Here is a 17,026-nt window from a genome sequence, read left to right as displayed (position 1 = left end):
TTCAAGAGTGAGACTGAGATGGAAGTAAGGTTCCCCTACTAGCTCATTTTTGTAATAAAATAAAACACAAGCACTTAATTTATCTCATACATACTCCATCAAGGTGTCCAGCAATTTTGACAAAAGTTCATGATTTTTCCTCTTAATTTTGTGCAAGATCTTTCCATTGCAAGATCACACAAAGGAGCCATACGAAATTATGCCCATGTGATGCATCCACATCCTGCTTTAGCATCCAAAATCTTCAGGACATCCACTCCTAAGACATCATAGCTGCTCTAGCATAAAAAACAGCTCAGGTTTAAATTTCATCTCAAACCAAGCTAGTTTCTACATGCTTCCCAATTCATGGTACTCAATATGTTGGAGAAGCCTAGTGGCCTGCCCCTTGAAAGCTTATGGTAACAGTTATTTTATTGTTTGCTAGATAAATTTATCTATCATAATTCATAAATACGGTCATGCCAACCTTTTAAAGTTTTCAAAATCCTCACTCTTGATCAGATTATCTGAAAGAACCAATGGTGCAACAACTTTGATAGCCCCAAAGAAAGTTAACTCCAAAAAACCACCAAAAAAGACTTACAAGACATTGTCTTCTTTCAATTATATGAAAGTTACACACATCAGAAATGGATGACACAAGATAGAGTTCCTGAACAGATAAGTTCTATTAGTGATCCACACTGTTCCAAGATCCTTGGCCATATTTGAATAGCATCAAACCCTCAGAGTACCATGATCCACATGCATATATTTGTACACAAACTGCTATTTTAACATGTCTCACAACTTAATGGTCGCTTGTTTTAGCCAAACAATCTGAAGCCCAACCAGTTTAAATTTCTGCCTGTACACACTATAACTTGGCTACATTACCACTTCCAAAAAAAACTGAAAACCACTTTAGAACACCTTGCATTTATAGTTTTTCACAGTTTCATGATGGTCCTCCTTCTAGAGAGAATTTTGAATTTCAAGTCTATCGATGGAGCCAATCATCCATCAAATTCCCCATGCCAGGACTCAGGCTGGCACACATCCAACTGCTCCATAGTTCAGATCCCACATTTATCTAAAATTCCTAAACATCTTATATGGAAAAAAATGCAAACACCATCAAAGTACTATTTTGCCGACAAAGCACCTCCAAGCCAAATTTTGTAAGCTTTCAGTTGATTGCCAAATGTAGCTATACTCCACATTATCAATCATCAGAATACCCAAGCTCAAAGTGATGAACCTAACAATAAATGCATTAGGAAGTGACTTTACTCTGAACCCAACTTGGTAATAAAAGCAAGATTATTTCTTGGATTACAAAGTTCACCATATGTCTTGCTTGCCATCTCTAAGTAATCTCACTTTAGCTAAAAGCCTAAGTGAGAAAATCTGCTCCAGAGATTCCCTTTCCTGAAAATTTTCTTCAATTTCAGGCTTCAACAGACTGGAACACATTGCACATAGCTTATAATTTCAAATATGCATATAGTTTATTTACAACAGTAGACTTGTTTAAAATGCTGCATGAATATTAGAGGACTTATAGCCATGGTATCATATCAATGATTATGAGATCACTCACTTTTTCTTTTACACATTCTAACATAGACTATGCACATAGCTGAGTTAACAGCCAATCTTAACTGAATCACATACAAAACTGGACAAGAGTCCCCCGTGACTCCTCCCAGTGCCTAGACAAATCACATTGTTTAAGCCATTTCCTAATATTTGACTTCAATATCAATGGAAATTACCACAATATATCTGTATCCAGTCCACGTGTATAAGCAATCAACCAGTGTAGAGTCTGAGTCTGCACACCACAACCTGCAGCCAAACATATATAAATGCTGGAGGAATCCATCCAACGGACCAACCTCTGTCAACAAAGGTATGTTTACACAAATGCAGGGAAAAAAAGATATCTTCTCATAGTGGAAGAGAAGCTAACATTTCCAGCAACACCATCCTCATCATTATGATCACCAACAACAACACTGACTCAAGTCCTGAAAACTTGCAGGATGCTTCATTATGAAGCTCATATTCTACAAAATTCATATGTATTCTACAACTCTTGAGACAATGTTCAAGTTCTTAGGGAGAAAAACAATGTTCAATGTTCAGCAGTTATACTCTAATAGAATTGCCCAAAAGGCCAAAAGTCAAACTTCCTATATCAACAGTCTAATAGATATGGTATGTTTAGTTTGTGAAACTGAAAGCCATCCTGGTGAATCGAGAATCTACAACTTTTGAGACAATGTTAGAAGTGCTTGGGGAGAAAAATAACAGGAATTATTTGTAGGTCAGCAGTTATACTCTACAAGGATTCCCCAAAGGCCAAAACTCAAACTTATTATATCAGCGGTCTAACAGATATGGCATGTTTAGTTTGTGAAACTGAAATCCATCCTCTTGAATAGAGAATTTTCCTTTGTCAATTACATTAAATACAGATCCATATCTGACAATGATGAAAGTTCATTGTTAGGTATTAGCTATAAGCCATTTCCTGATCTATTGTGAAATATAGATGCAGTTGGTCAAAACAAAACTTAGGTTCCATGAAATAGGTTGTCTGTTTCATGGACAAAAACCTGCTAACAAATTTGCATGAAGAATTGTAATATGTTCCTAGAGACCAGAAAGGGGGAGTAACATACTTCTGAAAAGATGATTTTCCAAGCTTCCTCTGGGCATAAACTCATACACTAGCAACCTATGATCATCTTCGATACAGTACCCAATTAGCTTAACCAAATTAGGATGGATTAAGTCACCTAAAAAGTTTACCTCAGCCTGCAAAATAAACAAAGAATTTCATTTCACATAATTCATAAATCACAGTGTTTAAATCACATGTCCAAAGTTCAATATTACTAAGTAAACAAACAACAATTACCAGCCACTCTTTATGCCCCTGAAGCCCATCAAGGTTGAGTGTCTTAACAGCAATTGTAAGACCAGTGCCTGGCTTCATCGGTGCAGTTCCATTCTCTTCAATCCATCCCTTAAAGACACAACCAAATCCTCCTTCACCGAGTAAACTTTCTGGTCGAAAATTCCTTGTTGCTGTTTTGAGACAGTTAAAGGCAAACTTCCTAAGCTGTGAAGCAACTTTGAGTTCCTCGCCAATTTTGGGTGTTGGTGGATTACTTTCTGGATTACTGGTGGTTGTGGAGGAGACAGCAGGTGCCGTAGGTTGGTCTCTACTACCATCATTGGTTGATTTACTTTCTGCTGATAATTTCAAACACAAAAAGAAGAGAAGAAAAAACATTCAGCCTCTGAACTCAAAAGATGGGTCACCAATACCCCTAAAAATAGAATCATTATCAAGAATCCAAGCAGTCAAGCTTCAATAGCTCTATTTAGTATTTGCACAAAGACTGACTTCCTAGTAATTAATAGTCAGTAATATCTACATTATTCTAGTCTCTCAAATCAAAGTACATATCAAGAGACGCTCAATGAAACAAAGCAAGTTTCTCCTTTCTTAATTCCTAACTTCAGAAAATGTACACAAATAGAAAACTTTAGTTCCTGAGAAATGCCTCCTTGACCCTCCGTCTTTCATGGATAAGACATATGCAGACAAATATTTCACTCTTAGGAAACTCGATCGCATAACCAAAATGATTTAACTAACAAAACAGAACTATTCCATCCCCATGGGACTTGTCAAAACCCACTGATCTTGCAAATTACTAAATCCCACCAATTAATCATACAAAGAAAGACATAATTTCACATGTAACTCATGAGAAAGGGAGAGCAAAGAGAAAATGGGAAAAGGATGGGTTACCATAATAGGTGCTGGTGCTGCTTAGAGAGTTATCCACCTTAGATCTAGAAGAAATGCAACTACCAATGAACTTAATGTTAAAATTCCAGCATCCAGGATCTTCCACACCATTCTTCTCCTTCCTTCCTCTTGACTTACCCATCTGCTCCCACGCCTCCACCTGCACAGCCCCAGGCCCCAGACCCATCCCTTCCCAATCCCAGTGCTAAAACAGCAGCACTATCATTCTACAGAACTGTCCTTCACAACCTCCTCATGACCCACATTCACCCACAAATAGAAAACCCTCAAAAAGGGCAAAGAAAAGAATCCCCATCCCCCCTACGAATAAACCACGCAAACAGCTCACTAATTACGGCAAGCAAAAATGCATCTAGAACCCTTAAGCCCCTAAATCTCCCCAAAACACCACCTTCAATCTATAAGTCAAATCCACCAAAACAGAGAGAGAGGCTAATTCTCCAAATCCGTGTTTCGAATTGCTCAATCCAGAAAGAAGAGAGAAAAAATAAGCAGAAAAAGGGAGAGACAGCAGACCCAATAAATCGGAGAAGATTTTCCGAATAAGAGGAAAAACAAGACCCTTTTCTCTCTCCTACACTAGACCCTCACTCTTTGTCTTCTCCCCACTTTTCCCAATCACCGAATAGAAGTAGAATAGTAGTGCGACTCGGAACTCTTCAAGAGGTCAGTGAGTTACGGAGAGAGAGAGAGAGAGAGGAGTGGGGTTTGGGGTGAAGCTGCCCGGAGAAGGTGGGGCGGTGAAGGGGAAGGACCATCCGGGCAGATGGGTTTAGCTGCCAGGAGACCCCACAGCGTCATCCTTCAAGCCTTCTTCCATTCCGGAGCTTACACTACCAATAAAGGCTCCACCAAAAAAATCACAGAGAGAGAGAGAGAAAGAGTTACGGGCAGGAGGTCGGGCGGGTGGGGGAGAATTAGCAGATCGGGTCGCACCGGGGACCTGGCCCGGCGGGCAGAGTGGACACCTGCTCTTCCCCCAACTTTCTTTACTTCTTTTAAACAGACTACGTTTTATCCCTTCTTTTAATTATTTTTATACGTTTCTCTTTTTCTTTTGTTCCATATTTATTTCTATCCGTTTTTCAGCATTTAAAAATTGCCGTTGGAGTCTGGGGAATGGGGACCTCTCTCTTTCTCTCTCTCAATGCCATTTCTTTACTATTACATGCATTTTTAAACTTTGATGTTGATAGTTAAATACAAATTTTACCATCTGGAAATTTTAACTAACCAAATTATTTAATCTTTTTCATTTCATCGACAATGGCATCCGCACGCAACCTAACCCCTCCCCTCCACCACCTCTCTTTCTTTCTCTCTCTCTCGATGGGCTCTAGTGCCTCATTGACTGGTATTAGGTCTCTCTCTCTCTCTCTCTCTCTCTCTCTCTCTCTCTCTCTCTTGCATTTCCATTTCCTCAATTGATATCATGATTAGTCGTTGGACTTAAGCTGTTTTGACCGATTTTCAGTATCACTTGTTTCAGAAATAATGCATTACTGTCTTATATATGTTTTTATCTTGACTTAATATATATATATATATATATATATATATATATATATATATATTGATCTGTACCACTGATAAACGAACCAATATGGGCATTAGTACACAAAAATATTTTGTTTTACAAACTTTTTAAAGTTGATGCAAAGCTTAAATGCAAATGTTTTTCTAAATAAAATTTCAAATTGTTTAAAATTTTACCATATCACGCACATATGAGAAAGTAAAATAGGACTTAAAGATAAAAAGCATTATCCATAAATTAAGAGTTATTATCTCTTTAAACTTAAAAAGAGAGAGAGTAAACCCCGTAATTTAATATAGAAAGTTGGCATTGGACTGCTCAAACACCGAATTATAGATAATTTTTAAAAATTACCGTATCTTTTATAAGTTTGTTCAAGGTTAATGGTGCGAAGTCGGCGATGAAGCCGATCCACAATCCGAGATCCCAATGGATCTTCATGTGCGGAAGCTTAATGTTTTAACAATTGAGTCCGAACTTGACTCAAACGATCTGTTATTAGTATCATAAGTACTTTGTTTCAACAGTTGGTGCAAACACAAAAAATATGCACAACAAGCATACCTTTCTAATGGATCTGAGAACATAATTTTTGGATCTGCGATGACCAAAATATGATAAATTTATCGAACTAAACAAACAAGCCACTATGGTCCAACCAAGAGACAATTTATCAATTTTGAAAGGGTTTTTGGACCCTCATTTGTCTGAGTTTGAGAAAACTCAAAACAACAAAGTTGTTAAGTATTGTGTTATCTTTCCAATTAACTAAAATTTGAAATTTTTGAACAAAACCACAGTAAGTTATATCTAAAATATGTGATATTTCTTGCATATTTATTGAGTAACCTTTTTCAGGACCATGTAATACAGTTAGGCATTGAATGATAAAGTTACACAAATGTGAAAAAAAGATCATCCGTGAGTGGAAGAAAAAGCGGGTTGAGCTTGCAGCAATGAAAGTTGATGATTCGTCTAAGTTGGGGGATGCACTTGTGGTTGTGAATGTAGAGACGACATCGAATAATGAGGTACCAGATGGTGATGAGAGCTTACAATAGCTCTGGGCACTCATAGGTATTGTTTGCTTATGGTTGTGTATACAATAAGGACTTTGTAATTTTGACATAATAAATAATAAACAAATTTTATATGGATGACTATGCAAATTTTAGACTATGAATGTGGACACAGTATTATGTATTGACTATGAATGTGAAAAATTGCATATAAAATTTTAAATTTATGTGGATGACTATGTGGATCTTTTACTATAAAGGTGGGTGCCTATGCAGATTTTTGACTATGCAAAGTTGGGAATTTCACACGTACCTTGCAAAATTTCTTTCTAATTTAAAAAAAATGGATAAAATTTTGCACGTACGTTACAAACTTCCTTTCTGATTTAAAAAGAATGAAAAAAAAATTGCACATACCTTGCAAAATTCCTTCATGGTGCAAAAAATCACCAATTACAAATACACGTTCATTCCCTGTTATATATACATTATATACAATTGATTCTAATAAACAAATCTATCATATGTTGCATAAATCAACACATATCATTGCATTATTTTACAAAATGAATGAATGGTAATGCATTGTATTCATCCCATTTTTTAATAAAATGAAGTCACTCATTCATTGTGTAAATTTCATTTTTTCACAAGAATATTGTTTCTTACCCCCTCTTTGATGGGGAGAAAATAGAGTATGTGCAGAGGTACATTCATCTCTAGGGCCTCATGAATGTTGCATATCATCACATCTTTGATAGGGAAAAAACATAGTATATCATCATTGATTCTATAATCTATGTTGTTCTCTTGATTTTTTATATCCTTCCCAAACCATGTGATCGAACGTTGACTATGAGATACGTCAACTTTATGTTGATGAGAAGAAAATATAGTATACTATCTATTCTACTTCATCATCGAACAACACATCTATCTAGCTATCATAGTTTGTAAGAGCGAAGGTCCCCCATTGATTCTACATCATAATGAGAACAAGTTTTCAGATGGTAACGTGCAGACTTTTGGTTTTCTATGTCACCCATACCATAAGATGCACTTGCCGGAAAAACTCACTGTTGATGATTTTTTGCTAATGAAGTGTCGATGATCTTTTTTTTTTTTATGCTTGGCCATAAAAAAATGACTATACTTTTTCATTGGTTGTAGACCACAAAAACCTTAGTTTCTATAAAACCTTAGCTTTGCTTTTATACTATGCTCGTATGGAAATTCGCAAGAAAAAAATGAATTTGTAATACCCATGCGATGTGAATAAGAAATTTTGCAATATCGGACTTTCATAATTTTTTATAATTTCGTAATACATTGTACGATACTCTTTCAAAATTTTATAAATTACAGACTTTCACAACACTTAAAGCTATTTTCGCAACACGATATGCGATACTTGTTGCAATTTCATAATATTAGACTTTCACAAATATTTTAGGATTTTGCTATACTTCATGCGATACTCGTTCAAAATTTTGCAAGTATAAACTTTCACAATACTTAAATGGATTTTTGCAACATGCTTTGTGACACTCGTCCGCAATTTCACAATTATTTAACTTTCGTAAATTTTATAATTTTTGTAGGTGATCGCGCGGAACTCTTCACGAGTTTTGCAAATTTTTTAAAATTTTGCAATTTTTTTTGGAATATCACAACTTCCAATGCAATTTTATTAACAAGTTTTGTGGGTATATTATTTTAGCATCATGACTCACAAAAATTAAAAATTCACATTTGCGGGGGTTAAAAGTATCCATAAAAAATTGAGAACTTGCGGTATTGTCTATTCGACAAATTTGATAAATTGTGGGCAATTTTTAGAAATACATCATTTTTGCCGTACATACGATCATTTTTTCATAATTCTTAGAGAAATTTTTAAATAACCACCAAACTTTTTTGGTCTAATTCATGTGCACAACAAAAGTTTGGATGTTTTTAAGTTCCCACCAAAGTTTTTGCTTGGGTTAAGGAAATGACACCAAGTTAGTTAATTCCATAACTTCTCTTAATTATCCGTTACAAAGACCATTCTACTCAGGGGTGGAGCCAGGATTCTAACCTAGTGTGGGCACAAATGCAAAGTAAAAACTAAAAAAAAACAATTACTAATAAATTATACTAATTCATGATATTAAAATCACGTTATTTTCAGCACAGTCGATTTTTTTCATGTTTCTTGACCATGTGGAAAAGTAACACCATAAGAAGAAAGGCATGAGTTGGCCAAAAAAATTATAATTACTTAAGATCTAGACCTATGTCCTATGTCACAAAGACACAGCCGGATACAGATACGAGATTTGGACACAGGATACAAGTTCTAGACAAATTTTAAAATAAGGACACAAGGATATATATATATATATATATATATATATATATATATATATATATATATATATATATATATATATATATCAAACACATATTTATTATGTTTTATGACATTATTTGCACCTAAATGAAGTAGTCTCACCAAGTTCACAATATAATCTCTGATAATATTCTAATATTGATAAAAATTGATAGCTTAGGCACAACCCAACTTATTTATAAATTATATGATTCATTTTTTTCAACAGCAATGCATCAAATATGGTTGATATTTAAACTATTAAAGTTTATAAATGTGTAGCTTGTTTATTTATAAATATTATAGAATATTATTTAAATCACAAATCAAAGGCAATAAGTGATAATATAGTCTTGTACATAAAGTGTAATGTGCTGCGGACCTTTCATATGCCACAAAAATAGTGAAGCGATTATGTAATCACATGAAAAAATGAAAAAGAAGTACAAAAAACAATACCAGCATGATAAAAAATGACATGAACACAACATAAAACCATATAACCAACTTGTAAACTTGTTACAAAAAATATTATTATTTTTAATATGAAAAAAGTAAGAAGTGACAAGAAGCAAGAGGGAAACGTTAGTAAAGCGAGAATCGAGTTTACGCTTGAGAAGCGAGCTGAGCTTCCGGGAAAGCGAGCTTCTCCGTGTAAGCAAGAAGCTTCGATAATTATCTCTCTCTCTTTGTGGAAGCGATATGCTGAACGCATTGAGGTCGCTAACGAAATACCCCACCGTCTCATTTCTCGATTCCTGCACTTCCATGGCCGAACTGAAGCAGATCCACGCTCAGATGATCACCAGCGGCCTCATTCACCACCCTCGTTTCGTCGCCAAGCTCATCTCCTTCTCTGCCGTCTCCGACCCATCCGACCTGAACTACGGCCGTTCGATCCTCCAACATTCCGAGAACCCAACAATTTTCACGTTCAACACCATGATCAGGGCCTATTCCAAGAGCCACGAGCCCGAGCAAGGTTTGATCCTGTTCAGTCACATCCTCCACCAACCCCTCCAGCCCGACAACTTCACCTTCACCTTCTTGGTCCGCTCCTGCACTCAGTTTCTCTCTCTAGAAATCGGAGAGTCGGTCCATTGTGCTGCTTTCTTACGTGGGTTCGAGTCCGATAGCCATGTCGAATCGGCATTGATCCACATGTACTCAGCGTTTGGCCGCGTCGATGGTGCGCACCAACTGTTTGTGAAAAGTCTTCAACCAGATGTTGTTGCTTGGACGGCGATGGTTGGGGCATGGGCAAAAGCTGGAGAATTGGATTATGCGAGGAATTTGTTTGATCATATGCCCCAGAGGGATGTCGTGGCGTGGAACGCCATGATCACGGGGTATGCACAGGGTGGATGCTCTGCTGCTGCGTTGAGTATGTTCCATGAGATGCAGATGGCTGGGGTGAAAGCTAATGAAGCGACGATGGTGCCGGTCCTGTCAGCGTGTGCACATCTCGGTGCTTTGGATCAGGGCAAGTGGGTTCATGTTTACATTGAGAAGAACAGGTTGAGGTTGAATGTCAATCTTGGGACTGCCTTGATAGACATGTACGCGAAGTGTGGGGATATAATGCGAGCCATGGAAGTTTTTAACAAGTTGAGTGAGAAGAATGTCTTGACTTGGACTACAATGATGGCTGGCCTTGCTATGCATGGTCTTGGGAGGGAATGTCTTGAGCTGTTTGATTCTATGCAAGGGATTGGGATTGTGCCTAATGAGATCACTTTTGTTGCTGTTCTGCGTGCATGTAGTGTATCTGGGTTGGTAGAGAAGGGGAAGATGCATTTCGATTCGATAATCCATACATACGGCTTAGAGCCCATACCAGAACATTATGGATGCATGGTTGATATACTTGGTCGAGCTGGGCACTTGGATCAGGCCATTGATTTCATAAACAGCATGCCTGTGACACCTCATGTTGGTGTGTGGGGTGCACTACTCAATGCTTGTAGGCTCTACAGAAGAGCAGACATGGCAGAGTATGCACTGAGAAAGATTGTGGAGCTGGAATCAAGGAATGATGGAGCCTATGTGCTTTTGTCCAATACATATGCATCATCCAACAACTGGGATGGAGTTGGCAATGTGAGGGAACTGATGAAGACAAAAGGTCTGAGAAAGGTTCCTGGCTGTAGTGTGATTGAGGTAGATGGAGTTGTTCATGAGTTCTTTGTGGGAGACAAATCACACCCTAAATACTTGGAGATTGAGATGAAGTTGGAGGAGATTTCCAACAGGCTACAGTTAGAGGGGCATGTGCCAGACACACATGAAGTGCTCTTTGATATTGAGGAAGAAGAGAAGCACGATGCATTGTGCAGACATAGTGAAAGGTTGGCTATAGCCTTTGGATTTATTAGTTTGGAAGAGGGTGTGCCCATAAGGATTGTGAAGAATCTTAGAGTCTGTAATGATTGTCATGATGTCTCTAAGCTTATTTCTAAGGTTTTTAATAGGGAAATAATTGTAAGGGACAGGAACAGGTTTCACCATTTTAAGAGTGGGTCATGTTCTTGCATGGATTATTGGTGATAGTGGTGACTGCAATTGCAAACAACCTAATGTTATCGAATAGGCTCAATTGATCTGCAACAATATGATGCCAGGCATGCTCCAGTGAGCATATTTCCGGCGGATGATTTTGTAAGAAGTCTTGATTGCATCCCCTGTTCTGTGTTTTTTGCTTGTCTGTCTCTGGAGATATGAGAAACTAAAATGCGACGGTTAAGATTGGCAGGGTTCCTGCATTGCTACAACTTGATCAACAAAAAGAATGAATCAATGATAAAACTTTCCAGAGCAAGTATTGGTACATGAAGGAAAAATTCTTTGTGGCAGTGTATGTAGCCATGAAGACATGAAAATGGAAAATCTCAACCTTGGACAAGATTTGAGTATTAGTGGGTTCAATCCAGGCCAATTGGGCATTAAGTCTGCAAATGTTTTCTGTTGTTAGTCATCCAGTGATACTATGCAAGAGCTGAGCATGATGGCAACTTGCAGTAATTCGTGATCTTCTACCACCTTGCTTCTCAAGCTCAGATAGATATTACTGGGGCATGGTATCAAATACTGGCTTTAGAGATATAACCATGAGAAGATTGAGGCTGGCATTGAAGTTATGCTTAAGTAAAATGATTGGCTAGGTAGTATAAGCTATTTCTGATAGGCGAGCTGGAGGATATTATAATAACTATCCAGCCATATGGTTCAACTCCTAGACAGCAAGTGCTTATGCAGAATATATTGGCTAAATAACTGGAGCATTTTCATGTGGTTTTGAATAATCCTACCAAGGATTATGAGAAACATGTTACCACAGTTTAAACGCTTTAATCCAGACTGTTGTCCTCGTGAATGCCAGGATTCCTCTTCAACACTGACTCTAGGCATTGTCCTCACTTTGATCTGCTGTGTCTCATCAGTGTCTACCATTCAAGTATGCCTTACCTCTGTCTCAGGTATGTGTGAGAAGAATGACCTATTCATGTTGCTTGCTCTCCAAAAAGAGCCAAGTTGAATCAAATAATGACCAAGTTCATGCAAACATGAGATCAAATGTCCATTTGGTGATTAATCTTGATGCATTTTCTGAAATGCCCCACAATTTCCACTATTCTACCCATGTCCAAAATAACAAATATCTGGTTTTCAAAAGTTTTTTTTACCCTTTGCACATACGAACTTCTTAAGTATATGCGATTTTTTTCTCAAATATGTGATTGTCTTCTGCATAAGTCTCTGTTCTTAAGCAAATATCGAAAACTTGTGTTTTTATAGTCATTGAAAAGCTGAGATACATGCCTGTAACTTTTCTGTTTTGAGTTATAACTGAAAACCCCTCTAAGGTTTCTGTTTTTGAGTTTCAAAACCAAAATAGAAGTATGCTCTGCAGACTTGAACAACTGAACAAGTCTATCATACAGAGGACCTTTCAACTTAAAAAAACGAAGGATTATGAAAATACACAAAAATAAAGAAACAAAACAGAAATATCTTTTCAACATCTAAATCGTTGAAAAAAACGAACGAGTGCTAAGATACATCTCTGACAATGTTACAAAAAAATGAAGATGAACATGCACGGTTGTGCCAAACTCAGTTATTCTATGTTATTTTTTTGTCACTTGTGTTTGAAATCCAAAAAAATAATAAAAAGGGCAGAAAAATCAATGCCTTAGCTTTCTAATGCCAAAAAAACCGCTTTGATATGATGAACAATTTTCGACTGTATCACACCCTCTAACAAAAAAATATGTGCATGATTTTTTTTGTGAACCTCATAAAATATAGGCAAAAAGTAACCAATATTTTCAAGGACGAGGAAGTTTGCATATATTTTATGTGTGGATGAGGAGGTCCACATATATTCTATGAGAAAGGCCATACTAAGTTCGCATAAAATATATATGCGATAAGTATTACTGAATTCAACATAAAATGCTATGACCTAATCAGATTTGGCTTTGGATGTAAAAATTGAATGAGGTTCATTTAGTTAATGGGGTATGAAACATACCATATGACTAAATGGCAATTGGTCAGTCAGATATCTAAACCAGATTGAATCCATTGCCATTCCAACCTATAATCTGGTTCCTTACACGGTCGGATTTGTTTTGAGGGTCTCCACACCCAAATCTGATAAAAAAAATTCAAGTATTGTTATCATACAAAATTTTACTTTTGCAAGTCAACTGACCTTTTGAAAAAGATTTTTAGAAAACTCGCCTTCGTTTTAAAAAATATGGGAAAATTGAGAGAGGGGTCTCGCCCGTCGGTACGAGGTTCAACAATTCTTAGGCGCCTTAACCAGAGGTAATCGAACCAAAGATTGAACTGTATGCCTTGTTTTGTTTAAATGTCTAAGATATTATTCTAAATCCTAGAATGCAGAAAGAATCAAATACACATGTGATATGATTTGAAAAAAAAGTTTATTGAAAACACGATGCATGTCTGGAATTGTTGAAAATACTTTAAAAAAGATGTTTTGATATATTTTGAAAGTTTCAACTGACTGGGCATGTGACCTTATGGGCTCATGCATGATACAACCTAAGTCTAAATGACGTATGGATGCAATTTATCAAAATTTCTTTTGAAAGATTTGAAAAAATTCATTTATAAATCTTCTTGTTTTTACAAAATTCTTTTGATGAAAAGGGGTTTTTGTGCCTTATAAAATTCAGATGAAATAAATTCACCATATATATCCATAATTATGGCTATAAATATATTTTAAATATATCTCATTTAAATCCTAAGAGGAAGGTTTTGAAAAAAAATACTTGAAAATCTTTGGAAATATGCAATGATTTTGAAAAATAACCTAAGTGCTTAGGCTTTTGTAACTTAAAAGGGATTAATAAAGCTTGCATTTCATTTGTATTCTGACTATGACCATAAATACAAATTCTATTAATTTTTTAAAAGAAGGTGCACGTGCCGTTCGTGTTTCACCATTGTGGAGTTGAAAAATGCATATGCATGACAAACCATATATAGCAATTAATATTGAGAAAATAAACTATATGCTTATACAATCTATCTATGCAGAAAAGTAAATTTTCACTATTTTTAGTATTTGATTACAATTTATATTGAAGAATTGAATAATAAAATAAAAAAAGAAAAAGAAAAAATAAAGAAAATAAAGTCTTGAGCTTTCCCGTGAAATCAGTAAATATGTCAGTAGAAAAATATAGGCCTTTTGGAATTTATCCAACAATATCTGAAAATTGAAAGATATTTAGCCTGAAATAAGCCTTTCTCCCATGCATTCATAAAATAAAAATTCTAAATAAAAATTCTAAATAAAATAAGATATTATTCTAAATCCTAGAATGCAGAAAGAATCAAATACACATGTGATATGATTTGAAAAAAAAGTTTATTGAAAACACGATGCATGTCTGGAATTGTTGAAAATACTTTAAAAAAGATGTTTTGATATATTTTGAAAGTTTCAACTGACTGGGCATGTGACCTTATGGGCTCATGCATGATACAACCTAAGTCTAAATGACGTATGGATGCAATTTATCAAAATTTCTTTTGAAAGATTTGAAAAAATTCATTTATAAATCTTCTTGTTTTTACAAAATTCTTTTGATGAAAAGGGGTTTTTGTGCCTTATAAAATTCAGATGAAATAAATTCACCATATATATCCATAATTATGGCTATAAATATATTTTAAATATATCTCATTTAAATCCTAAGAGGAAGGTTTTGAAAAAAAATACTTGAAAATCTTTGGAAATATGCAATGATTTTGAAAAATAACCTAAGTGCTTAGGCTTTTGTAACTTAAAAGGGATTAATAAAGCTTGCATTTCATTTGTATTCTGACTATGACCATAAATACAAATTCTATTAATTTTTTAAAAGAAGGTGCACGTGCCGTTCGTGTTTCACCATTGTGGAGTTGAAAAATGCATATGCATGACAAACCATATATAGCAATTAATATTGAGAAAATAAACTATATGCTTATACAATCTATCTATGCAGAAAAGTAAATTTTCACTATTTTTAGTATTTGATTACAATTTATATTGAAGAATTGAATAATAAAATAAAAAAAGAAAAAGAAAAAATAAAGAAAATAAAGTCTTGAGCTTTCCCGTGAAATCAGTAAATATGTCAGTAGAAAAATATAGGCCTTTTGGAATTTATCCAACAATATCTGAAAATTGAAAGATATTTAGCCTGAAATAAGCCTTTCTCCCATGCATTCATAAAATAAAAATTCTAAATAAAATGAAGGATGGTGCATGATTTAATAAGTAATAAAAGTAAATTGATTATAAAATTAAAAATTTAGAATTGAAAACAAAAATATTAAAATACCCCTGAAGACTTTGAATATTTGCAAAACATTGTTAAAAATCAGGGATTTTCAGAAAATGGTTTTGAAATATGCCTAATCCGAAGACCAAACGGGTTCGAATCGATGCCAAATTGGGTGGAGAGCACCCTGACTTGATCAAGAAAATAATCAGAATATAAAAATATAAAAAATATTTATAAAAAAGATGAAACAACAAAAAAAGAATGATTTTGTTCGTATTTCTGCAGAACAAGGCTCCTACGGGAACTAGTTTTTGCCAAAACCGTAAGATAAAATATCAAATGACCTTCAAAAATTATGAAAATCAACATGAACAATTCTAACAACCCTAAAAACAACATACAATCGAAAAATAAATTTAATGAATATGCTGAAAATAAATATTAAATTAAAATATGAAAACAGACTGCTAAATGAACTATTATGTACCTGTCACGGTGTCAGACCAAAATAAAATATCAAACAGAGATGAAATTTATGAATTTTCCAAAGATAAACTAGACATGACAATGAAGAGATTTTGTTTTACGGATCAAAAAAATCATTTCTGGTTAGGGAGATATGATTCCAGCAAGATACATCTGATTCTGGTTTTTGGTTAAAATAAAATAGCAAACGATCAACAAAAATCACCAAAATTACACGACAGAAACTAAACATGTAGACAAATAGGTCACTTTTTAAGGAGATATGATTCCGACAAGATACATGTAGTTCTGGTTCTTGGTTAAAATAAAATAGCAAGCGATCATGAAAAATCACCAAAATCACACGACAGAAACTAAACATGCAAGCGAATAGGTCACTTTTTACGGATCAGAGAGATCATCTCCGATTAGAGAGATACAACTTCGTCAAGATGATCTTGGATCTGAGCAACGCCTGACAGTTTAAGAAGAATAGGTTCTAGTTTTGTGATAAAATAAAATAGAAGCCGACCATCAAAAATCACTAAAATCACACGACAAAAACTAAATACACAGACGAAGAAAACACTTTTTACAGATCTGAAAAATGATTTTCGGTTAGGGAGATATGACTCCGGCAGGTTGCTTCTGATTCTGCATAGCGTTTTGACAGTGCAGAAAACAAGTTTCGGTTCTTGATTTTAAAAATAGGTCAAGAGATGCCCAAAAATCATGAAATTTTGTCAGATTCACTCAAATAGATGAATATAACCCTCATAAAAAATTCAGATTGAAACAACGAAAATATGCACAAAATAACGATGCTAATGCGAGGTTAGAATCAAGATTGATGCAGAACTATTAAAGAAGATGGAAAAACTTAATCTAAATATATATAAAACGAAAACGAAAATACATATGTAATATTTTTGAATTTGTATGGATGAAAATAATAAAGATCTAAATCTAATATGCATAAAATAA

General features: G+C 35.1%; 2 protein-coding genes across 9 annotated transcripts in view; one reads left to right on the top strand and one right to left on the bottom strand.

Moving 5' to 3' along the window:
- Positions 1 to 4,688, bottom strand: part of LOC149829512 (serine/threonine-protein kinase PBL34-like) — a 42,237-nt gene extending 37,549 nt beyond the window's left edge. For 3 of the 8 annotated variants that reach the window (XM_090015992.1, XM_090015993.1, XM_090015997.1), the window contains exons 1-3: positions 3,815 to 4,688; positions 2,912 to 3,249; positions 2,673 to 2,808 (exon numbers count right to left, since the gene is read on the bottom strand). In XM_090015992.1, coding sequence (XP_089872118.1) covers positions 2,673 to 2,808; positions 2,912 to 3,249; positions 3,815 to 4,001 — 661 coding nt within the window. In that variant the 5' untranslated portion in view covers positions 4,002 to 4,688. The remainder of the gene's footprint in view (positions 1 to 2,672; positions 2,809 to 2,911; positions 3,250 to 3,814) is intronic. The other 5 variants (XM_090015994.1, XM_090015995.1, XM_090015999.1 and 2 more) reach the window with 3 other exon arrangements.
- Positions 4,689 to 9,467: 4,779 nt separating this feature from the next.
- LOC149829511 (Tetratricopeptide repeat (TPR)-like superfamily protein) lies at positions 9,468 to 11,645 on the top strand. The gene has a single exon (XM_090016219.1). The coding sequence runs from the start codon at positions 9,468 to 9,470 to the stop codon at positions 11,310 to 11,312; it is 1,845 nt and encodes a 614-aa protein (XP_089872345.1). The 3' UTR covers positions 11,313 to 11,645.
- Positions 11,646 to 17,026: the final 5,381 nt, after the last annotated feature.

Source organism: Nuphar pumila, chromosome 8 (assembly GCF_984573655.1).
Source record: "Nuphar pumila chromosome 8, dmNupPumi1.hap1.1, whole genome shotgun sequence".
Taxonomy (NCBI): domain Eukaryota; kingdom Viridiplantae; phylum Streptophyta; class Magnoliopsida; order Nymphaeales; family Nymphaeaceae; genus Nuphar; species Nuphar pumila.
This window is presented reverse-complemented; position numbering and strand designations above follow the sequence as displayed.